The sequence below is a fragment of the Culex quinquefasciatus genome, chromosome 2 (genome assembly GCF_015732765.1).
Source record: "Culex quinquefasciatus strain JHB chromosome 2, VPISU_Cqui_1.0_pri_paternal, whole genome shotgun sequence".
Classification (NCBI taxonomy): domain Eukaryota; kingdom Metazoa; phylum Arthropoda; class Insecta; order Diptera; family Culicidae; genus Culex; species Culex quinquefasciatus.
The window spans coordinates 146,736,434-146,762,366 of NC_051862.1; the positions used below are offsets into that span (position 1 = coordinate 146,736,434).

The 25,933-nt window shown below is 36.2% G+C and overlaps 1 protein-coding gene across 2 annotated transcripts in view; it reads right to left on the reverse strand.

The window, feature by feature from the left end:
* The window catches only part of LOC6046680 (protein tiptop), a 566,305-nt gene that overhangs the window by 65,961 nt on the left and 474,411 nt on the right, over window positions 1–25,933 (reverse strand). For both annotated transcript variants that reach the window (XM_038256883.1, XM_038256882.1), the window contains exon 4: window positions 19,321–19,663. In XM_038256883.1, coding sequence (XP_038112811.1) covers window positions 19,321–19,663 — 343 coding nt within the window. The remainder of the gene's footprint in view (window positions 1–19,320; window positions 19,664–25,933) is intronic.

Sequence of the window (25,933 nt, forward strand, 5' to 3'; positions counted from 1 at the left end):
AAAAAATGCTCCTCTAGGGATCGGCTTCCTGAACAAAATGCAACCTGGCGCATATTTTTATTGTTATCCTAACTCGAGATATTCAATGCAGAAGTTTTGCATATGAATCACCCCCCGTCGGAATATATTTTTAATTTTGTTTTCTCTGTAACTTCTGATCAATTAGGTCTTTTTGGACGCTTCCGGTGTCATTCGACGGTAAATTGTTAGAAAAACTCAAGATTTGGTCCCATTGGCCGGTTCCCGTAACCGGTTCCGGAGGAAATCCGGAATATTGACCAAAACTGTGAAAAAACTTCAAAAATTTGAAGTTTTTTGCTCTTAATGCGAAGTGAACGCACTATAGCATGAAACAATCCATACAAACTAAAAAATGTTGGTCCCAGCATGTTTGAAGGTGTTTAATTGAAAAGGTGGCCATTGAGAACCGGTTCCGGTCAATCCGGATCCGGAAACTCCGGAAAAATTAAGCAATATTTTCACAATTCCAATGTGTCAGACAGATATAAATAAAAGTGTTGTTGAAGCATTCTTTGCTACTTCATATTCATATTACCACAAAAACATGGCCAAGTGGCCAACGGGAACCTGCTCTGAATGTTCCGGATCATGGAACCAGTGGACACTTGACATTTTTAATTTTAAAGGCAGATTTTTATTAAGAAATTTTCAAGGTTTCTGGAAAAATATGAATTAATCCGAAATCAGAATCAGAAATGTGGCCAAGTGGCCAACGGGAACTCGTTCTGAATATTCCAGATCAGAGAACCAATGGTCACTTGATATGTGTATTAATTTAAAATAGCATAATTTAATTAGGAAATTTTCTAGTTTTCTAGAAAAATCAGAATCAGAAATATGGCCAGGTAACCAACAGGAACCCGTTTTAAATGTTCTGGATTAGGGAACCAGTGAACATTTGAAGTTTTTATCAAGTTTTCAAAAAAAATATTTAGATTAAATAATTTAAAAATTCCTGTAAAAATTAAGAACATATTCGATATCAGAATTAGAAATATTGCCAAGTGGCCTACGGGAACTCGTTCTGAATGTTTCGGATCATGTTACCAGAGGAAACTTGAATTTTTAATTTATTTTAAAATTGCATATTTTAATTAATGAAATTTTTAAATCCCTGGAAAAATCTGAATGTATTTAAAATAAGAAATAAAAATGTTGCCAAGAGGCCGACTGTTCCGGATCAGGAGCCAGTGGTCACTTGGCATATTTTAATTAGGAATTTTCTAGATTTCTAGAAAAATCTGAATTAATTTGAAATCAGAATTGAAAATGTTGTCAAGTGGCCAACGAGAACCTGTTCTGACTGGTCACAATTTTTATTAATTTAAAAAATATATATTTATTTTACTGATTTTTTTTAAAGTTTTGGAAAAAATCACAGTTTATTTAAAATCAGATTTGAACATATAGCCAAGTGGCCAACGGAAACCCATTCTAAATGTTCCGGTTCTGGGAACCAGTGGTTATTTTTAAATGTTTATTAATTAAAAAAGCATATTTTAATAAGGAAATTTTCTAGTTGTCTAGAAAAATCTGAATTTATTCAAAATCAGAATCAGAAATGTGGCCAGGAACCCGCTTTAAATAATCCGGATTAGGGAACCAGTGAACATTTGAAGTTTTTAACAAGTTTTCAAAAAACATATTTAGATTAATTAAATTTAAAAATTCCTGTAAAAATTAAGAACATATTCGATATCAGAATTAGAAATATTGCCAAGTGGCCTACGGGAACTCGTTCTGAATGTTTCGGATCATGTTACCAGAGGAAACTTGAATTTTTAATTAATTTTAAAAACTTTACTTTTTTTGTTTATTTTATAAAGCATATTTTCATTAAGATTTTTTAGATTTCTAGAAAAATCTAAATTTATTGAAATCAGCATTAGAAATGTTGCCAAGTGGCCAAGTGACTGATCACAATTTTTATTAATTTAAAAAATATAGTGGTTTATTTGAAATCAGAATAAGAAATGTTTCCAAATGGCCAACGGGAACCCGTTCAGAATGTTCCGGATCAGGGAACCAGTGGTCACTTGAAATGTTTATTAATTTAGAAAAAAGCATATATTAATTAAGAAATTTTCTAGTTTTCTAGAAAAATCAGAATTAATTCAAAATCAGAATCAGAAATGTGGCCAGGTGACAAACAGTAACCCGTTTTAATTGATCCGGATTAGGGAACAAGTGAATATTTGAAATTTTTATCAGGTTTTCAAAATCATATTTTGATTAATCAAATTTTAAAATTCCTGTAAAAATTCAGAATTTATTTAAAATCAGAATTAAATATGTTGCTAAGTGGTCAACTGGAACCCGTTCAGACTGATCCGGATCAGGGAAACAGAAGACACTTGATTTTTTTTTATTAATATTAATGAAGCATATTTCAATAAATGACATTCAAAAATTCCACTTATAATCATAAAATTTTTATATTCCTTTAAAAATTCAGAACATATTTGAAATCAGAATTAGGCAAGTGGCCGACGGAATCCGTTCTGAATGATTTGGATCAGGGAACCAGTGTTCACTTGACTTTTTTATTTTATAAAGCATATTCTAATTATGAAATTTTCTAGATTTCTAGAAAAATCTAAATTTATTTGAAATCAGAATTGAAAATGTTGTCAGGTGACCAACGAGAACCTGTTCTGACTAGTCACAATTTTAATTAATTAAAAAAATATATTTATTTTGCTGATTTTTTTAATTTTTGGAAAAAATCACAGTTAATTTGAAATCAGAATTAAAAATATTTCCAAGTAGCCAACGGGAACCCGTTCTGAAAGTTCCGGATCAGGGAACCAGTGGTCACTTGAAGTGTTTATTGATTAAAAAAGCATATTTTAATTAAAAATTTTCAAGTTTTTAGAAAAATCAGAATTAATTCAAAATCAGAATCAGAAATGTGGCCAGGTGACCAACAGGAACCCGCTTTTAATAATCCGGATTAGGGAACCAGAGAACATTTGAAATTTTTATCATGTTTTCAAAAACATATTTTGATAAATGAAATTTTAAAATTCCTTTAAAAATTCAGAATTTACTTGAAATCAGAATTAGATGTTGCCAAGTGGCCAACGGGAATCCGTTCTGACTGTTCCGGATTGTAATATCTCAAACGTTCGACAGTGCGAGGCGTAAGAACCGCGGGGAAACCTGCAGGGACTTTCTTTGCATTAAGAGCTATCCAAGGTGTGGTAGACTGCGAGGAGCAGTAACCAGCTCGGAGCTCGAAATAAAGTAGACAAGTCGCCTTGATGTTCCAGCCGAAAAGACTCCTCTTTGTTTATTTGAACTCGGGTATTTATACTAGTCAAATTTGTTGCATCACATGTAATTTGAGTGGTGACACTTACGTGCTACAGTATAGACTTCTGGAGTTGGCTTGTACTGGGTTGAACCCTTGCGCTGGCTCAGCAGGAGTCAGCGTCCCGGCCAATTGTCGATGAACCGAAATATGGTTCGAAAAAGGCTATACGCAAGCATCAGCAATTATGCTTGCGCCAAGTGGTTCTAACTGTGTGTGGGCTCTACAGCCAGGCAGGGTTTGTGTTTTGAAAGACAAAACCTGGTCTTGTTGTGCGAGGTCCGGGCATGGTAATAAAAATGGAAATTAAGTGTGAATGGGTATGTTGGGAATGCAGTGGTGTTCAGACTATTACAGGATCAAGAAACCAGTGGACATCGCAGGGTTGTTACGGGAAAGTCGAAAGAAAATCCGCGCCAAATCCGCGCTGACCGAAACCTCAATCCGCGCGAAATTCACGCCATATAAAAAAAATCGCGACAAACATTCAAGAAACATAATTTCCAAAGAAAAACCTAATTAAGAAAGTATTTGATAAAAAAATTAAACTCGTTTTATGTTTGAAGGAATGATAGCAAAAATCCTTTTAAAAATACCTAAAGAGACATCAAGAAAAGTGTCACCAAAAATTATTTTTGCAAATCAGAAAGACACTACAATAATTTCGACTAATATAAATGAAATAGAAAATTATAAACCAATATAAACAAAATTAAAAATCTAATAAATGAAATTTAACTTCAAAAATATAAGCTCAAAAAACCAAAATCTAAAATTTTAATATAATTGAATTTTAGATTTAGAAATTCTAAACATTCAAAATCTTTAAATTTTAATACAGATTGTATTCCATATTCCACACTTAATTTCGAATAATTCCGAAACAAATTGCATTTCCAATATTTGACATTTTTCTTCCAAAAATTAAAGATTTTAAGATTTTAAGAATTTAAGAATTTAAGAATTTAAGAATTTAAGAATTTAAGAATTTAAGAATTTAAGAATTTAAGAATTTAAGAATTTAAGAATTTAAGAATTTAAGAATTTAAGAATTTAAGAATTTAAGAATTTAAGAATTTAAGAATTTAAGAATTTAAGAATTTAAGAATTTAAGAATTTAAGAATTTAAGAATTTAAGAATTTAAGAATTTAAGAATTTAAGAATTTAAGAATTTAAGAATTTAAGAATTTAAGAATTTAAGAATTTAAGAATTTAAGAATTTAAGAATTTAAGAATTTAAGAATTTAAGAATTTAAGAATTTAAGAATTTAAGAATTTAAGAATTTAAGAATTTAAGAATTTAAGAATTTAAGAATTTAAGAATTTAAGAATTTAAGAATTTAAGAATTTAAGAATTTAAGAATTTAAGAATTTAAGAATTTAAGAATTTAAGAATTTAAGAATTTAAGAATTTAAGAATTTAAGAATTTAAGAATTTAAGAATTTAAGAATTTAAGAATTTAAGAATTTAAGAATTTAAGAATTTAAGAATTTAGAATTTTAGAATTTTAGAATTTTAGAATTTTAGAATTTAAGAATTTAAGAATTTAAGAATTAAGAATTTAAGAATTTAAGAATTTAAGAATTTAAGAATTTAAGAATTAAGAATTTAAGAATTTAAGAATTTAAGAATTTAAGAATTTAAGAATTTAAGAATTTAAGAATTTAAGAATTTAAGAATTTAAGAATTTAAGAATTTAAGAATTTAAGAATTTAAGAATTTAAGAATTTAAGAATTTAAGAATTTAAGAATTTAAGAATTTAAGAATTTAAGAATTTAAGAATTTAAGAATTTAAGAATTTAAGAATTTAAGAATTTAAGAATTTAAGAATTTAAGAATTTAAGAATTTAAGAATTTAAGAATTTAAGAATTTAAGAATTTAAGAATTTAAGAATTTAAGAATTTAAGAATTTAAGAATTTAAGAATTTAAGAATTTAAGAATTTAAGAATTTAAGAATTTAAGAATTTAAGAATTTAAGAATTTAAGAATTTAAGAATTTAAGAATTTAAGAATTTAAGAATTTAAGAATTTAAGAATTTAAGAATTTAAGAATTTAAGAATTTAAGAATTTAAGAATTTAAGAATTTAAGAATTTAAGTATTTAAGAATTTAAGAATTTAAGAAAAATGTTTAAATTTAGAAAAAAAAACATTACTCAAAACTCAAAAGAAATTACATATTCAGAGGCAGACATATTAAGAAATGAGTTAAGTGTAGTACTAATTTTATTTGAGAAATTCTCAACCATACATTTAAAAAAATAATCTCTACATAATCTTCATCTTAATTTTTCGACGGTTCGTATTAAGAAAATACAAACATTTTCAGAAAAAAAAATCTATTAATACTTGAAAGTAATTCTATATATTAAATTAATAAACATTGTGACCAGTTAGAACAGGATCTCGTTGGCTACTTAGCAACATTTTTAATTCTGATTTCGAATATGTTCTGAATTTTAACAGGAATTTTAAAATTTCATTAATCAAAATATGTTTTTTTGAAAACTTGATAGTAATTTCAGATGATAACTGGTTCCCAATCCAGAAGATTTAAAACGGGTTCCTGTTGGTCACCTGGCCACATTTATGATTCTGATTTCAAATAAATTGTGATTTTTTGCAAAAATTAATAAAAAAATCAGTTTTTTTAAATTTATAAAAATGTGACCAGTCAGAACAGGTTTTCGTTGGCCCCTTGACAACATTTATATTTCTAATTTTAAATAAATTTAGATTTTCCAGCAATTAAAAAAATAAAATATGCTTTATTAAAATTAATAAAAAAACAAATGTTCTGGGACTGGTTCCTAATCCAGAACATTTAATACGGGTTTTTTTGATCACCTGGCCACATTTCTGATTCTGATTTTGAATAAATTCAGATTTTTCTAGACAACTAGAAAATTTCCTTATTAAAATATGCTTTTTTTAATTAATAAACATTTCAAGTAACCACTGGTTCCCTGAACCGGAACATTCAGAATGGGTTTCCGTTGGCCACTTGGCTATATTTTCAAATCTGATTTTAAATAAACTGTGATTTTTCCAAATCTTTAAAAAAATCAGTAAAATAAATATATATTTTTTAAATTAATAAAAATTGTGACCAGTCAGAACAGGTTCTCGTTGGCCACTTGACAACATTTTCAATTCTGATTTCAAATAAATTCAGATTTTTCTAGAAATCTAGAAAATTCCTAATTAAAATATGCCAAGTGACCACTGGCTCCCTGATCCGGAACAGTCGGCCTCTTGGCAACATTTTTATTTCTTATTTTAAATACATTCAGATTTTTCCAGGGATTTAAAAATTTCATTAATTAAAATATGCAATTTTAAAATAAATTAAAAATTCAAGTTTCCTCTGGTAACATGATCCGAAACATTCAGAACGAGTTCCCGTAGGCCACTTGGCAATATTTCTAATTCTGATATCGAATATGTTCTTAATTTTACAGGAATTTTTAAATTTAATTAATCTAAATATGTTTTTTGAAAACTTGATAAAAACTTCAAATGTTCACTGGTTCCCTAATCCAGAACATTTAAAACGGGTTCCTGTTGGTTACCTGGCCATATTTCTGATTCTGATTTTTCTAGAAAACTAGAAAATTTCCTAATTAAATTATGCTATTTTAAATTAATACACATATCAAGTGACCATTGGTTCTCTGATCTGGAATATTCAGAACGAGTTCCCGTTGGCCACTTGGCCACATTTCTGATTCTGATTTCGGATTAATTCATATTTTTCCAGAAACCTTGAAAATTTCTTAATAAAAATCTGCCTTTAAAATTAAAAAATGTCAAGTGTCCACTGGTTCCATGATCCGGAACATTCAGAGCAGGTTCCCGTTGGCCACTTGGCCATGTTTTTGTGGTAATATGAATATGAAGTAGCAAAGAATGCTTCAACAACACTTTTATTTATATCTGTCTGACACATTGGAATTGTGAAAATATTGCTTAATTTTTCCGGAGTTTCCGGATCCGGATTGACCGGAACCGGTTCTCAATGGCCACCTTTTCAATTAAACACCTTCAAACATGCTGGGACCAACATTTTTTTAGTTTGTATGGATTGTTTCATGCTATAGTGCGTTCACTTCGCATTAAGAGCAAAAAACTTCAAATTTTTGAAGTTTTTTCACAGTTTTGGTCAATATTCCGGATTTCCTCCGGAACCGGTTACGGGAACCGGCCAATGGGACCAAATCTTGAGTTTTTCTAACAATTTACCGTCGAATGACACCGGAAGCGTCCAAAAAGACCTAATTGATCAGAAGTTACAGAGAAAACAAAATTAAAAATATATTCCGACGGGGGGTGATTCATATGCAAAACTTCTGCATTGAATATCTCGAGTTAGGATAACAATAAAAATATGCGCCAGGTTGCATTTTGTTCAGGAAGCCGATCCCTAGAGGAGCATTTTTTTTCGTGCTGCCAAAAAATAAAAAAAATATTTTGTTACGCTGTGTTATTGTTCTTTAAAAATCTGTTTTTTTAATTTTGTGGAATAAAGAAACCATCTGCATTTTGTTGAACATTTTAATGAACAATACCTTCTAAAAATAGTTGTTGATCAGATTTGAAATACTTTTTTATTTGTAAACTGCTTTTAAAATGCTTGTTGAAAATCTTTTAAAATGTTTGAATGAACAAAATAAAACTTAAATGCACTGAGTAGCGGTTTATCAATTGAAAATTTCAAAGTTTCACGGAATTCCACAAATTTCACGGCCAGGGGCGAATTTCACGGATTTCGCGGCTTCCGTAAAATCGCGAAAAATCACTAGCCCTAACCATGACGTTTGAACACTTTGTTCGTGGTTCCCGAATTCATGAACGCTTGTTCACGATTTAGGGAAATCAGTTTTCTCCGTGTGGGTGAAGGTTCCTTTGAATAAAAAAGAGGTTTGGGTGCTCTCCCCAGCAGAAACTTGCAATAGAGACTACAAAAGACCGGTAGGAGCAATTCTCTACCAAAACCGGAAATGGATTTTATTTGTATTTTTTGATTTGGCTCAAACTTTGTGGGGGCCTTCCCTAAACCCAAATATGCTATTTTGTGTCATTGGTTCACCCATACAAGTCTCCATACAATTTTGGCAGCTGTCCATACAAAAATGGTATGTAAATATTCAAACAGCTGTAACTTTTGAGTGAATTTTCTGATCAATTTGGTGTCTTCGGTAAAGTTGTAGGTATTGTTGAGGACTTTTGAGAAAAAAATAGGTACACGGAAAAAAAATTTTAGGATTTTTTTATCAACTTTTTTTTTACTAAAACTCAATTTCCCAAAATACGTATTTTTTTATTTTCGAGATTTTTTGATATGTTTTAGGGGACAAAAATCCGCAACTTTTGAGCCATAGAGAAACATGGTCATAAAATCTGCCGCCGAGTTATTGCGCAATTCCCACTAACTTGGACTTCGCACTAATTTATTGCTATCGATCGCACTATTGCGACTTGTCAGATTGGCTTGAGAATTTTAAAATTTCCTGGAAAATGATCAAAGCGAGCCGAGGTTACTCGCTTGATTTTTAGCTGTCAATCGCAATTTTGAAGTGCGGATGTCCAGTTTGGTGGAAAATGCGACTGTAAATATAAATAAACAACAACTGGTTGCCTAGTTTTTCAAACTCTTGTTGTAAAAAGTGCGAGAAAAAAGTGCGGACCAAATCCAAGTTGCAGTGCAAGGATCAATATGAATTTTTGAAAAAATAGTGATTTTTGGAAAAAATCGAAGTTTCATGCAAAAACAAGTTTGACATTATTTTTTAATGCAAAATTGAATTTACAATCGAAAAGTACTTTACATATTTTTTGATAAAGGGCTCCGTTTTCAAGATATAGCCACCGAAAGTTTGATTTTAGCGAAATATTTGCAGTTTTTCAATTTTTAAAAATAGTGACCATGAGTGACCATTTCTAAAAATATATTTTTTGAAAAGTTCAGAAAATTTGCTATAAAATTGTCTAAGAGACATTGAAGATTGGACCTCTGGTTGCTGAGATACAGCGGCGTAAAGAAAAAGAAACACGAAAATTGAAGTTTTCTAAGTCTAACCCAAACAGCCCACCTTTTTCTAATGACGATATCTCAGTAATTAATGGTCCGATTTTCAATGTTAATACATGAAACAATCGTGAAATTTTCCGATCTCTTCGAAAAAAATATTTTGAAAATTTTTAAATCAAGACTAACATTTTAAAAGGGCCAAACATTGAATATTACGCCCATGCTAGTCTTGATTTAAGAATTTTCATAATATTTTTTTCGAAAAGATCGGAAAATTTCACGAATGTTTCATATATTAACATTGAAAATCGGACCATTAGTTGTTGAGATATCGTCATTAGAAAATGGTGGGCTGTTTGGGTGAGACTTAGAAAACTTCAATTTTCGTGTTTGTTTTTTCTTTAAGCCGCTGTATCTCAGCAACCAAAGGTCCAATCTTCAATGTCTCTTAGACAATTTTATAGCAAATTTTCTGAACTTTTCAAAAAATATATTTAAGAAATGGTCACTCATGGTCACTATTTTTAAAAATTGAAAAACTGCAAATATTTCGCTAAAATCAAACTTTCGGTGGCTATATCTTGAAAACGGAGCCCTTTATCAAAAAATATGTAAAGTACTTTTCGATTGTAAATTCAATTTTGCATTAAAAAATAATGTCAAACTTGTTTTTGCATGAAACTTCGATTTTTTCCAAAAATCACTATTTTTTCAAAAATTCATAACTCGGCGGCAGATTTTTTGACCATGTTTCTCTATGGCTCAAAAGTTGCGGATTTTTGTCCCCTAAAACATATCAAAAAATCTCAAAAATCAAAAAATACGTATTTTGGGAAATTGAGTTTTAGTGAAAAAAAAGTTGATAAAAAAAATCCTCAAATTTTTTTTCCGTGTACCAATTTTTTTCTCAATAGTCCTCAACAATACCTACAACTTTGCCGAAGACACCAAATTGATTAGAAAATTCACTCAAAAGTTACAGCTGTTTGAATATTTACATACCATTTTTGTATGGACAGCTGCCAAAATTGTATGGAGACTTGTATGGGTGAACCAATGACACAAAATAGCATATTTGGTCATAGGGAAGGCCCCGACAAAGTTTGAGTCAAATAAAAAAAATACAAAAAATAAAAATGGTCGAAATCGGCCGATTTCGTAGAGAGTTGCTCGTAGGTAGCTTAAGCTGTTTTGTATTTAATTTGGTAAAATTTCTACAAAAAACAAATGCTAAAGTGTTTTCATTTATAATTTATAAGACTTAACACAAATTGTTTTTTTTTTTTTGTGTAATCTCACTGGATCATTTAAAAGTGTATCAATTTTTAAGTCTTTGTAAAAAAGTGTTTATTAAACACAGATATAATTATGAATTAAAATGCTTGGTCCAGCAATGTTGAAACTATTTAAGATATGAACCATTTAAGGATATTTTTTAAAATTTTCATTACTATTGTGGTTAACTTCTCCATCCACCTTTCTGGAGCGTAGTCGTCCATCTCGGCCATCAATTTTTCTTTTAATCATTTAGCTAATCAAGAGGAAAAACGCCGAACTAATAGGTTATTTATGTGACATGATGCCATTTACAAACAAAAGTCCTCGTCGTCGGTCGTCATCGCCCTTGTAATGGGTTCCCTTAATTTGCCGCGGAGAAGGTTGTGGGTGGGGTGAGGGAGGTTAAGGGAGGGTCACCCACTGTTGGCTATAAATTACTCAAATTCTATCGGTTTTCGCCTTGCCACGGCGGCGGGAGCATTTTGGGGGGTGGTTTTTTATTTTTGGCGGGAAAAGAAAGTATCGCACAGGACGGACAGGAAAAGCAGGGAAAATAAAAGAGCAGACGGTTTTCGCCCTTTTCCTTCCTTCGCTTCTTTTTGTGGGGTGGTGGGTGGTGGTCAGTGGACGCTGCCACGTCGTTTGCAATGGGTCGTCTGTTAAGGAGTGAGGGGCGGTGGGTTGCGGCAAGTTATGTGAAACAGGGGATAATTTATATTCACTTTGGACGACTTTGTTTGTTCGGCAGAAATAGCAGCTACAGCAGGACATTGTCTTGTGGCGTGGCGGCAAATTGATGCCGGAAATCGAATTGATCCTGACGGGGAGAGGTTAGGTTGAATGATGTCAAATAATGAGTGAAGTCTGGAAGTTTAAGTCGTAATAATGATTCCATATATCCGCATTAAAAAAATGAGAAAATGGTTTTATGCTTTCAGAGAAATTATTAATATCAAGAATTGTTCAAAGAACATAACAAAGAATATAACAAAATCACAAATCACGTCAATTTGTTCGACAATCCCTCACACAAAGTATCACTTAGCTCGGAAAAAGGCCTTCTCTCACCTCGAAGCATATGTGATTTGCTCCTTCAAATTGTCCAACGTAAGTGATGACTGGCAAAACCCAAAGCCCTTCACCCCACAATCAAGAATCTGCTGAAAGGTTTCAATTTTCCTTCCGAGTGAGGCTCGTGATAAAAGATCAGTATTTATCAAAGCAATAATTGATCATCTTTCCTTCAAAATCTCACAGCAACACACACACTGTCGATTGTCGTCATCGATTCCTGCCAGGGAAAATAAGGGTCTCCCAAAGGGAAAGTCACAATGGGACACAAACAAGAGTCACTTTTCCGCAAAAACCATCAACCATCCGCCGGGCACAATCCTGCCAACTCATCACCACACTCTCGGTCGAATCCATCAGCTGTTGTGGTTCCGAGGCAGGGTTAGATGTCCAGTTGAGGAACGGGGGTGGGAGATGCCACATTCCACGTGGGACACTCAAATTATTGAAAGCAATTTTCCGTTTAATTTCGTAAATTCATCCTAGCTCGTCACGACAAGGAAGGGTAGGGAGTTGGGGAGGGGCTGAAAATCGTTTCCACTAATCGCAGAAACTAGTTACGATGAACGTCATTTAGCCGAATCGAGAGTTTACTTGATACGAAGAATCAAAAGAGTGAATTTTGTTTAGGAGCAAATCATTTTGGTAAAATATACTTAAAATAGAAACCGACTGACATTTTTTTATGTCAATATTTTAATTGTGTAATAGCGTAGTTCAGAAGCTAGGTCATCCATACACCACGTGTATATTTTTTTGGAAATCTCAAATTCCCCCTACCCTTTCGTGGATAATTGTCCAGACAAAAATCTTTTTGTTTAAAGCGTGGAAAAACTCCAACCTCCCCTTAAGTGTCCACGTGGTTTATGGATGGCCCTAGCCAGAAAATTTTAGCTCATTTAGTCAAGTGAGTCCAGGTATAATTTTTTTTATCACATTCTAACTTTTTTGGTGCCATCAGTATGACCAAAGAAGCCATTTTGCATCATTAGTTTGTGCATATAATTTTCCATACAAATTTGGCAGCTGTCCATACAAAAATGATGTATGACAATTCAAAAATTTGATGTCCCCTAAAACATATAAAAAAATAAAAATAAAGATAGTGTTTTTTTTTCAAATCAAGTTTCAGTGACAAAAAGTGAAATTAAAAATCACAATTTTTTTTAACGTGTATCATTTTTTTCTGTGTAGTCCTTATCCATACCTACAACTTTGCCCAAGACACCAAATCGATCAATAAATTCCTTCAAAAGATACACATTTTTGAATTTTCATTTATCATTTTTGTATGGACAGCTGCCAAATTTGTATGGAAAATTATATGGACAAAAAAATGATGCAAAATGGCTTCATTGGGCACTCCGAAGGAACTTGAAAAAGTTTCAGCTGGATTAAAAAATACAAAAAAAATCGAATGACCGAAAGGCTATATCTCAGAAACTAATTGCATGATTTTCCAATTTCTGCAGAGAAAATTGTTTCAGGGGTGCCTTTTTTTAAGAAGTATTTTTTAAAAGCAAAAATATCTACAATTTATGATTAAAGATAGCTATAACTTGAAAACGGTACATTTCATAAAAAAGGAGAAGATTAAAAAAATATTTTAGGAATTTAATTTGCAGTGATGAAAAGTTAAATAATGAAATTGGATTTTTTTTTCTTGTTCTTCATATTTCTTTTTTAAAGTCATCTCTTTTAAACGATTCTCGATTCATGCAACTTTGTTTTATTCATGACTTTAGCCGTGACTTAATTTGAGAATATGACTTGAATTAAGAATCTTAAGTATTAAGGGTTTCCAAATTTGTCAGAAAGTTTTCAAGATTTTGACAATGGATTCTATCCTGACTGCTTCAGTGAGTGTGGACGGCTACAGTGCATAGTAAGGATTCACAAGCGAATAACGGATTTTTGGGTTATTTGAAGCATCTGTGCAAATTTTGAGCGAAATTGGTTGAGATCAACACATTGGTACCCGAGCCTGAAGTCGATGAAAAAAAAAATGTTTCATGCAAAAATTTTAAATTACCAATAATTTTGCAGGACTGATATTTACAGCGTTGGTATCAGTGCTGAAAATGTCAAGGGTCATGACGCGAAAATCGGCGACGCTGACACGATTTTTTCATCTCCATTCACCAAATCACAAAACCGTGACATAAACAAACTCGACTCAGTCGTGAGTGCCCTAGCTCACTGAGCAGCTGCACTGTTTGGCAGTAGTCGACCAACGCTCATTCGACGTTGCACGCACACAAATAAAGAAACAAGTTTTTACACATTTTTTTTTTATTTATTCGTGGAAATGTAATTTTGAACATAAATTATTATTGTTTTAAGTGTTTTGCACAGTCTAGAACCATTATTTTTTTTAAATAGTGAAAATAATGTTTAAAGTGGATTTTACGAGTCAGTCATATGACACGAATTGAATGAGTGGATCTCTTTTATTCACGTCTCTCGTTCTCCAGCAGCCGACACAAAGCTGTAAAGCATTGAATTTCCGATGAGAATCTCACTTTTTTGAATATTTGTATGGAAGTAGCAGATCGTGCAGACCAAACCTGAAGACAATTGGGATTTTCATACATTTTTTTTATTTTTTCCCATACAATCGGGTACCCATAGACTGGTAAATGTTGACCGATTTTGCTCATAATTAGCCCAAAGTCCTAAAATAGGTCAAGGAACAATATATTCAGCTAGTGGAGCGAGGCTTTGAGAAAAAAATCCCATATTTTGGGCACCCTAGTTCACGGTTGTAACATCTCATTGGGATGTTCTGGGTCATCCAAGAACTGCTTGTAGTTGAGACCGGTGGGTCTACCATCGTAACAAGCAAGAGGTATGCGAAAGATCGGAAGATCAATCCCTGGTTCGGATTGATACAACTGAATTATCATTTCGAAACGTGACCTACCTAAAGTATAGTAAAATGAAATCAGTTGCCCTCTTGAACTCGGACAGATATGTTTGACAAATTTAGTTACAACTTACATACCATACCAATCAGCATAGCGCACCAGGTACGCGTGCTGTAGCAAGAAGACGCTTCCATCTTTCTCGGTCTTGGGCTGCTACTCTCCAATTTCCCAGGTTACAGATCTTCCGGATATCACCATTCACTTGATCTCCCCACCGTGCGCGCGGTTTCCCTGCTCTCCTGCCTGTACCGCCAGCTGGTTCGGCGCGGTCAAAAAGCAGTCTGACAGGCTGGCTCTCGTCCATTCGGGCAACATGGCCGGCCCACCTGAGCCTCCCGATCTTCGCCTGGGTGGTGATGGTCGGTTCTTCAAGAAACGCGTGCAGTTCGTGGTTCATGCGTCTTCGCCACACTCCGTCAGACACCTGCACTCCACCGTAGATCGTTCGTAGCACCTTCCGTTCGAAAACTCCAAGGGCACGTTCGTCCTCCTGCCGCATCGTCCAGGTCTCGTGGCCATAGAGGACTACCGGTCTAATCAGTGTTTTGTACATCGTCAGCTTCGTGCGGCGTTGCACTCGATCCGATGTGAGGGTCTTCCGTAATCCGAAGTAGGCACGATTCCCAGCAAAAATACGTGTCCGGATCTCTTTGCTGGTGTCGTTGTCGGCGGTTACCAGCGATCCTAAGTACACGAACTCGCTCACCTCCTCCAACTCATCACCATCCACAGTTAGAGGGGTGAGGCTTGGGGGGCCGACATCCTTCGAACCCCTTCCTCTCATGTACTTTGTCTTCGTCGTATTCATGCCAAGTCCTACACGCCTTGCTTGTACCTTCAGTCGGGTGTATACATCCTTCACCGTCTCCGGGTTCCTTGCCACAATGTCGATGTCATCGGCAAAAGCAAGCAACTGGTAGGACCTGTTCATGATCGTGCCACTCGTGTCAATGCCCGCTCTTCGAATGATGCCCTCAAGAACGATGTTGAACAGCGAACAGGATAAGCCATCACCTTGCCGCAGCCCTCGACGTGATCCAAAGGGTTCCGCTAAATCCCCGAAACACGCACGTGACACATCACACCATCCAAGGTAGCCTTGATCAGCCGAATCAGTTTATCCGGAAATCCGTTCTCGTGCATGATCTGCCATAGCTGCTCGCGGTCGACTGTATCATAGGCTGCCTTGAAGTCGATGAAGATGTGATGTGTGGGCACGTTGTACTCACGACATTTCTCGAGGATCTGTCGGAGACAAAATATTTGGTCCGTGGTGGCGCGCGCGCCAGTGAAGCCCGCTTGGTAGGGCCCCACGAACCTCCTTGCATGGGGTGACAGCTGACGGCAGAGGATCTGGGAGAGAATTTTGTAGGCCGCGTTAATAAGCGTGATGCCGCGGTAGTTGCCGCAGTCCAGCTTATCGCCCTTTTTGTAGATCGGGCACACGACACCATCCATCCATTCCTCCGGTAGCTTCTCCTCCTCCCAGATCTTGGAGATCACGCAGTGAAGCGCCCTCGCCAGTTTCTCTCCTCCATATTTGAAGAGCTCACCGGGTAACCGATCCTTGCCGGCAGCTCTGTTGTTCTTCAGCTTCCTGATCTCCCTCTTCACCGTCTCTAGATCAGGTGCCGGGAACTGTTCATCAGCTGCGGGCGCTCCAAGGTTGACTCCAACGCCGTCTCCGTCCGCTTCATCGCCGTTGAGGTGCTCGTTGAAGTACTGCTTCCACCTTTCCAACACCTCGCTCTTGTTTACGATCAGGTTTCCACCGTTGTCCCTGCACACGTCGGCTCGCGGCACGAAGCCTTTGCGGGACCGGTTCACCTTCTCGTAAAACTTCCGCGTTTCGTTAGCTCGGAATAGCTGCTCCATTTCCGCGCAATCTCGGTCTTCTTGCTGGCGCTTCTTAAGCTTGAAGACCGCGACCTGCCGATTCCGAGCCTGCCTGTATCGTTCCACGTTCCCTCTCGTCGCCTTGTGCAGCTTCCTGTCGTAAGCTGCCTTCTTCTCGGCGGTAATCCGTTGGCACTCGTCGTCGTACCAATCGTTTCGGCTGACTCGGATCGCACTACCCAGTGTGGCTTCCGCTGCACTGCCGATGGCTGAGCGAATACGGCTCCAACCATCTTCGAGCGAGGCTGCGCCAAGTTCCTCCTCACCTGGCAGATTCGCTTCCAGCTGCTGCGCGTAACTGTGGGCCACTTCCCCGTTCTGGAGACACGCGGTGTTGAACGGAGGGGCCCGCCGGCTTCGGCGTTGGTTAAACACCGTCGACAGCTTTGAGCGCATGTCAACTCCAACTAGGTAGTGGTCCGAGTCAATATTCGCACCGCGAAAGGTGCGCACGTGCGTTACGTCCGAGAAGAATCGGCCGTCGATCAGGACGTGGTCGATTTGCGTTTTCGTCCGTTGGTCAGGTGATGTCCAGGTGGCTTTGTGGATGTCCTTTCGAGGAAAATAGGTGCTCCTGACCACCATTCCACGGGAGGCTGCAAAGTCGATGCAGCGTTGGCCGTTGTCGTTCGTGACCGCGTGTAGGCTTTCTGAACCTATTGTCGGTCGAAACATTTCCTCCCTTCCGAACCGAGCGTTCAAATCCCCAATGATGATTTTAACATCCTGCCGCGGACAGCCGTCGTACACATCCTCCAGCGTCGCGTAGAATGCTTCCTTCTCATCATCGGTCTTTTCTTCGTGGGGGCAGTGCACGTTGATGATGCTGTAGTTGAAGAAACGGCCTCTTATCCTCAACTTACACATCCGCTCGCTGAACGCCGTGAAGCCGAACACGCGATCCTGCATCTTGCCCCGCACGATAAAGCCGGTACCCAGCTTCTTGTCCGTGCCGCCGCTCAGAAAAAATCTGGAATTGGTCTGCTGACCTGGCCAGTTTAGCACCTGCTTCTCCTCTAAGCACACCTCCTGCAGTGCCACAACATCGAAGTTGCGAGGTTGCAACTCCTTCGCTAAGGCGAATTCGAAACCCAAGAAATTCAAAGACCTGCAGTTCCAGGAGCCGAGTCGCCAATCGGTGGTCTGCTTTTCTATGGGCTTCTGCCGTTTGTTCCGGATTTCTAGCCTTCTTGCCATTCGCGATCCTCTTTTTCGGTAGGCAGCCTTATCAGGGCTGCGCTACCTAGTCTCGGGGTGGAGAACCACCTAGGGGCTACCGAGACCTAGCCCCGGTTTTCTCACGCTACCGTAACGGGGCTTTTATCTCGAAGCCTAACGGTCTTCATGTCCGGAAGAGGACGTCCTGCGTTCGTGTGTTTATGCGCTTCACTTTACTGCACACCAATTTCACAATTATACAATTTTTATTTTTTGCAAAAAAAGTTCTAAACTTTTTGCCTGTTTTCTTTTTTCCAAAATTCGCACTCTCGGCACACCGCGCGCGGTTTCGATTAGTGTGCGTATACGCAAACGACACAACAGCACTGCCACAGGTCTTGTTGGTACACCACACTTCTTGCTTTGTTCTGCCTGCCCGCGACGACGACGATGGATGGCAAAAAATAATTTCACTTTTATTGCCCAGCCGTCGATTGCGGGTCAATTCTAACACACGATGCCGGTTCGCGACGCACTTCGGCGTTGATTGATCACACTTTCGGCCACGTCGGAACGGTACTTCTGCGATTCTGAGGGCACTTTCGCGGAGTCGCACAGAGATGCGATAATAACGCGCGACGCACACATACAATGTGTTACAACTTACAATTTATTTTAAAATTTTGGCACTCATATTATACATTTTTGTTAGTTTTTTGCTGGCTGACCTATTACACCAGATTTGATTTCAGAATCCTTCAACAAAAAAGTTTTCGCCCTTTTCAAAACCTATTCCAGACATGTCCCAGGAAATGTTCCAAATTCACTGCAGAGTACACACTTACGTCCAACATCCACAAACCATCCGGAACAATTGAGCGACAAATATTTCCCCAAGTCCAGGGGCCAGGGTGACAACGACGACGACGACCAGGGGATATTATTTTCGAAAATTACATTTCATTTTCATTCCCCCGTTGTGCTGGTGGGGTTGGAGGGAAGGGGGGGGGGGGGTGGGGAGCACAATGATGTGGTTGTAAATTATTTTCTGTTGCTTTGCTGGACGCCCTCCTCCCCCCCTAATGATGACTTTTTCCCATGTGTGCAATGATGACACAATGATGGCCGGCTGCGGGTGATGATGACGGGTTGGGAAAACTTTTCGGAACCGAAACCGTCACGACCGGTGACAGTGATTGATAGAACGTACGTGCATTTGTCATGTGTGTGTCACATAATTAGAAGTTTTGTGAGGGAGGAAGGGGGGCTGAAAAGGGACATGCCTCATGAGTGGTGTTTAAATTTTCAATGGGATGACCATCGAACCGACGTCATCCAGCTGTGGGACAATTTCCGAAATTTATTTGACGTACAATTACCGGAAAAGCGTGGTGTGGTTTTTTCCGAGGGTTTGGGGGATGGTGGAGAATCGTGGTGCACGTGAAGGACTGCTGAAGTTAACGTTTTGAATTTTGAATAGTTTTAGGAAGTGACAATTTACGATGAGAGGTGACAGACAGAATGCAATTTAAATTGATTCAAATTGAAATCCTGAGCGATAAGGATATTTAAATACACAATCCTTATAAAATCTAAACATTTTTAAGGTTTTTTTACTCACCGTTCTATACTCGGATCATGAATCAGGGTGGCCGGAATGCGGTGCTCAACGTCGTCGTGCGAATCAATCAACGCAGAAGCCACCCCGTCAACTCGACCCGGTTTTTCCGGATGGATGGTGGCGGTAGCAACGCTGGTCGGCGAAGTAACTTCCGGTTTTCGTCGTTTTGCCTGGGGACGCCTTTTTAAGAGGGCACTGGCCCCGACCTGGCCCACCTGACCACCGGTGGTGGCGGTGACCGTTCCCTCCCGGGAATGTGTCGATGATGGACTGGCCGACCCAGACGATAATACATCTTTCGTTTCCGGGCGTCGCTCAAGACCATCCTCGGCCGCGTCTCCGTCTACGTAGGGGAAGAGAGAAAGAGAGGGAGTGAGTGTTGAAAACAATGTGCTGGTTTGATGATGATAAAAATAAATGGAAAGGTGGTCTGATAAAAAATTAAAGCAAAAGATTTTTGATGATACTTGCCCAATGTCCGTACATTCAGATTTGTATTTTGGTACAAAATTTGATCATAATTTTTATCAAATCAACTGTGCTCAAATTTCCACAATCAATATTTAAAATTTGTACTTAATGTTTAAAAATTAAAAATCAAAGTTTTGCCAGTAATTATTCTTTCAATATACTGAACGTTCCTTGATTCATGCATAGAATATTTAACTTTTTTACAAAATCAAATTTTCACAATATAAGATTCCACATAAAGCAAGGACATAAAGTCGAATGCCAAAAGTTCAAAAGGTCGAATCGACAAAAAGTGGAATATGGACAAAACGTAAAAATAATTAAAACAAAATAATCATTTGTCCGACTTCTAATGCATTTTTCTTTTTCCTCTAGGAGGTCAAATACAAAAGTAAATTTTTCGAGTGATTTTATAGCCTTTCTTCAGTGAGGAACGTAAAAAGGGTTGAGATATGCAAAGCCAGGTTACCATAAACTGTTTTTATTGCACTTCTCATTTCCATTGAATAAAACCACAAAAAATACCCAAAAAGGATGCAGAATAGGGAAGTGGAAAAAAGTACATAAATGGTACTTTTCCTGTCATTCTCGAACATCAAATTACAGAATCAAAATGTAAAGCTTTTCGAAAAGTAATAGTTTAACCCTCTACTGCCCAAAAATTTTCCCTTGTTCAGGAAGTCGTTTTGAGCAACTTTGGTTCTACGAAAAACTTAACTTCTCTTGTTATATGTTTTTCTTCCATTTCATTTTACCTTTCCATTTTGTCATGTTTTTTGTTCTGTTTAATTATGACACAAAACAGTGGAATAATAAACTTTATTTCTTTTGCTTTCTTTGTTTCCCTCGTTGAACAAAATACAGATCAGTTTTTCAAAAGTTTCATGAGTGCCAGCTTTTTTCATTCGATGATTTTTTTTTGAATATGGCATTTAAACAATATTTTTGATAATTTTCAAATATCTCATCAGAATCATACAAAATATCTATTGGGTAAATAACAAATAAATTTACCTTTTTTTTACATTTATGACTTTTCAAATATCGTAATCAAATGAAATCATCATTTTCACATCACATTGGATTCAATTTTGAAACTGTTTTTATGCTTTTTCCCCTCGTGATTTTTTTTATTACTGCTTCAGAAAGTTTTTTTTACAATTTCCTCGTGAAACTATTTACGAACGACGAAACATCCAAAACTCTTCTACCAAATACAACATAGTCGAATATTAACCCTTTTCAAAACTAATGCTGAAAAGTTCTACTTTTCACCACTGAAACGGATGCTGAAAAGTTGAACTTTTCAGCAATTGTTTGGAAAGTAATACTGTTGAACGTTTTGCCTTCCACATCTCGCTGAGGAAATGCTTCAAAATCACTCAAAAAAAAAAAAAAAAAAAAATTAGCACTCTTTGAACCTAGTTGGATAGTGTACGACTCGTGCTGAAAAAATCTCAACAACCCAGTCAACCAAATTTACCAATCATCTTGTGTCATAGCCCGAGCAGGAGTAAATAACACGGGAATACCAAATTTTGGTATTACTTGGGCAAATAACAGAGACCAAAATGTGCCCTTGGTTGCCCAGTAATAGAAAGTAAAATACCATGAAATCATACCAAAATCTTGTATGTGGAAGGGCACAACAATGCCAAACAATGTTATTCCAAGGGTAAAATAATACCTCAAAATAAAACCATTTCAATACCAAGTTGAGGTCTTCTGGATTTTTGAACATTGCTTTAATACCAAAACTTGGTATTGCCATGGTTTTAATTTTAGGTATTCCCGCGCCCTCGGAAAATCATATTTTGGTATTGCTGTGGACTTCCACATACATGATTTTGGTATGATTTGATGGTATTTTACCATCTATAACTGGGCAACCAAGAGCACAATTTGATCGCTGGTATTTGCACAAGTAATATAAAAAATTGGTATTTTCATACCATTTTTAGTGCAGCAGTTGCAGTTAGTGAAAAAACTGAAATGATCCATATACAACAACCAAATCTACTCACCTGATGATTCCATGTTGTTCTTAGTGATATTCTTCACCACATCGAATTCATTTGTCATTGATGAACGGCCTGTGCTTGAAGTTCTTGAAGATTCTGAAAAATAACATGATTGAAAAATAAGGAATCAAATTCACCAAAATTTAATAATCTGTTGATTAACTCGATTTTCAAAGTATTTGGTTATCCCAACTAAGAGAAATTTCTACGTTTAAAAAAAAAAATGTTCTTAGAAAGTACAAAAAAAAAAAATAATGAAAATCAGCTTTAACATTTTTGGGTTTCAAGTCAATTAAAAATTAATTATCTCGTCAAAATTTATAAAAAAAAAATCCGTAGTTTCAGAGGAATTTGATTAAAACTTTCAATACCAAAATAATAATCCTTTCAATACCAAAATAATACCAAAATGTGGCATCCTGACTTTGAAAATTTTCCACAATTTTGAGTTATTTCTTTAGGGGGTATATCAAAAATGTTTAAAATCAAGTTTGAAATTTCCGGTTTTCAATGAAAGCATTCACTTTGAGATATCATTTTAGCGCAAAATTAATTATTTTGTCAAAATTTTGTCAAAATTTTCCCATAGTTTCAGAGGAATTTGATGAAAAATTTCAATACCAAAATTATAACAAAATGTGCCATCCTGACTTAGAAAATTTTCCAAAATTTCAAGTCATTTCTTTACCCAAGTAGCATTTGGCAACATGATAAATTTGACTAAGTCCAGCTTTTGTTTTGTTTTGCTGTAGAAACATAAAAATGACATTTTAACAACAATACTTTGCAATGTTGCAAACCTTTCGAATTGAAAACAACTTTGCAACAATCCATTTCGTTTTGAAATCGAAACATATTGAAAACTTATTGGTTCCATTATTGCAACATGTGACTTAGCCCGATTTTTGTGCTAAGAGTAATGTTGAAATCAAAAATCCTTAGATACAGTTCAGCCCAACCATTTGACCTTTCATCAATTCATCCGTGGCTCAGTGGTAGAGACAAGGTGTGAAGATCTGAAGGTACCAGTCCAGAATCCCAAGAGGGGCACTTTAGTTTTTTTTTGTAAAAAAAGTTTTTTTTTTGTTTCGCGCAAATTAAACGACAACATAATGGCAACATCAAGACAACACAACAAACTACTTTACCGACATATTTAGACAAACAAATTGTTTCTGGAACTTTGTCGTAACAAAGTTGAAACAAACGGCTAAATGTTGCCAACACAAAATTTTCGTGCGCTTTTTAGGGCACCACGAGTGTTCTAACTATGTTGAGATAGCACATTTTGGGTGTTACGAAATAGTTGCATTTGAGGATCTGCAACAAAAAATGTTACTTGGGTAGGAGGTATATCAAAAATGTTTAAAATCAAGTTTGATATTTCCGATTTTCAATGAAGGCATTCGCTTTAAGACATCATTTTAGTGCAAAAATAATTATTTTGTCAAAAAATTCTTCAAAATTTTCCCATAGTTTCAGAGGAATTCGATAAAATACTGTAATACCAAAAGAATACCAAAATGTTGTGCTCGACCATTTCAAAGTTCTGCAATTTTGCAATATCAAAACAATACCTTAAATTGGTATGATACCACATTTTGCTCTTGCATAATCCTGAAGACAAATTTTAAAGGGTCCAGGAATACCAAAATTTGGTATTGATACCAGAGAAAGGTATTATTACGCATTTCCCTTGTTATTTACCCAGTACCTTTTTTAATAACATTTTTTTCTGCATAGTCCACGTAATATTTGCATCTTTGCTCAAGTCTCTTCATTTATCATTAAAACAATTTTCATTTTATATTTTTTTAACTGACAACTATCAAAACTATTTGAAGATTTGTTTGGACAAACTACTGACACAAAAAGGTTCTCAGCTAAATTAAACAAAACATGTTGTTTCATTACCCAAGTAACCGCGGGACACTAAAACCCAACATTAAATCCACTCTATATCAAAATATAAAGTAAACTATTTACAGTCACATTACTCTATATCCCCTTGTAAAGCGAAATTAAAGCCAAAAGTGGCGACTGCAACGGTGCATTGGAAAGTACGTAAAAAATGACAAAAATAAACAAAAGTTTCTTAAAGCCATCTGTCGGTTTTTTGGTTTTGAATATTTTCTAACATAGATGGCGTTGAATTAAGCTTGCTAAAATGTAATTTTTTTGGTTTTTTGCTCGAAGCTCCTTGTACTGCTGCCTGCGATGGATGATGTTTATGTGAAATTTTCGATTGTGATGCCGTGCGCGTGCTGACTACTCTGTGGATGAAGATGCTTTTCGGAGAGGATTATTGTCGATGTTGTCTTTGTGATTTTTGTCTTTTCACAGAGATTGAATTTCAAAATAAACATTTTCTGCGACAATTTTTTATTTTCCATTTTTTAATCACTTCACTACACTACACTAAACATTTTTATGTATTTATGATGATCATCAGCTTTTCTCCTTCTCCATCACAAGGAAAGATTCGAAGCGAATATTGCAGAAAGGAATCTTCGTTGAGCAAATTGCATTTATTGCTGAGGGTACGGGAGTATTCTGCAAATAGCAATAAATTTATAGCAACAAATATTTCAAAGCAACATATTTCGATCTTACCAGGTTTATTCATGATTTCCAACAAAAAAAAATCACTTAAAATATTTCCACTCCTTTTTGTTTACGCTTTTTGCGAAGCACTAATAAACGTAGATTTAAAGTTACTTTAGAGTAACGTGAAATGTCAAAGCTTCAAAACTTTTGCGGCAGCTTATTTAGAGTTAGAATATTAAAGAAGCATTTCAAATTGTAATATAGAGGCTCAAAACATGGTAAGGTTTATTTAGTGTTGATTTACAGTTCCAAGTTAGTGCTTGTGGTTACTTGGGTAGTGGGCATGTGCCCAACTTAAATCAATTCCTAAGTTTTGTTTTTAAAAGCCAACTTCCCATTCCAATAAAAAATAAATCTTAAATTTGGAACGCTATCGATTCCAACTCCAAACCCTCTACTTCACTCTGTCTGGACAAAGCGATATCCATCACCCCCTCAGGGCCATGAGTTTTGCGATTCTTCAACCAAAGTCGGTAAATTAAACCGATTACGCCTATCAAGTAAATTCACTCATTCCTCCTTCACCAGTCTGCCTCCCCCAAATGAATTATTAGCCTCAATCTTTTTTTCCCCGACCAGATTTTAGCGGTGCTATGCAAAACTCCGGCAAAATCGTTCCGTCTAATAACATGTTACCGGGCAATGTATCATTCCGCAGAGACGATCGCCACTAGCAGCAAGAAAAATATCATTGCACTGTCTGACAAACCGACCAACCCCCTCTGTGAAAACGAAGAAGTAGAAGACTGGTTTCGGAATGGCCCGCGGAACGGCCTCTTCAGAAGGAAGGCACCCCGTCAAATCGAACAGTTTTGTAGGCGGAGTGTAAGACCGCGAGCTCGCTGAGAAGGCCTTTTCAGGGCAGTTTCGCATACGTCAAATCAAAGCCGGACTCTTTGTATGCCTTCCCTTGAACATTCCAGTGAAGTGGATTGGAGAACTGAGTTGAGTTGATTATTTGTCTTGGGAAGAGATCTCTTTACTCTTTACTTTTTTATCAACTCAATATTATGAAAAGATTGAATGCTCAAACTTTTGCAACTCAATCCGAAACCCTTCCCTCAACTGTACACAGTCTAATTGTGAAATATTACGTTCGAGACGCTTCAGCGTCCGGTGAGTTTTCCCAGTGCAATGAAAAAACTTTTCCTAGTCAGTCAGGATTACCGACACCAAGTAGCATCGGCAGCATCAGCAACACTACTGATTTCGAAAAATATTGCCTCGTATCACCTGGACAGCTCGGGGACCTCCGAGGCTCTGCATCAGTCTTGCCCCCGGTACAATTACTGTTCCTTCCGTACAAATTTCGAACTACACCCTGATGGAGCTACCACTGCTGGTCATCACAGATTTTTCCGGAAGCGGAGAAATTTTATAATATTGATAAATTACACCGAACCTGGTTCCGGTTGGAGTTTGGGGTGTGAAAATTGGACTTGCATTTTATTTGAACAACTACCCTGGATTCTTTTGGAGGTCGGGATGTGAGAGGAAAATCTCGCAAAATACAA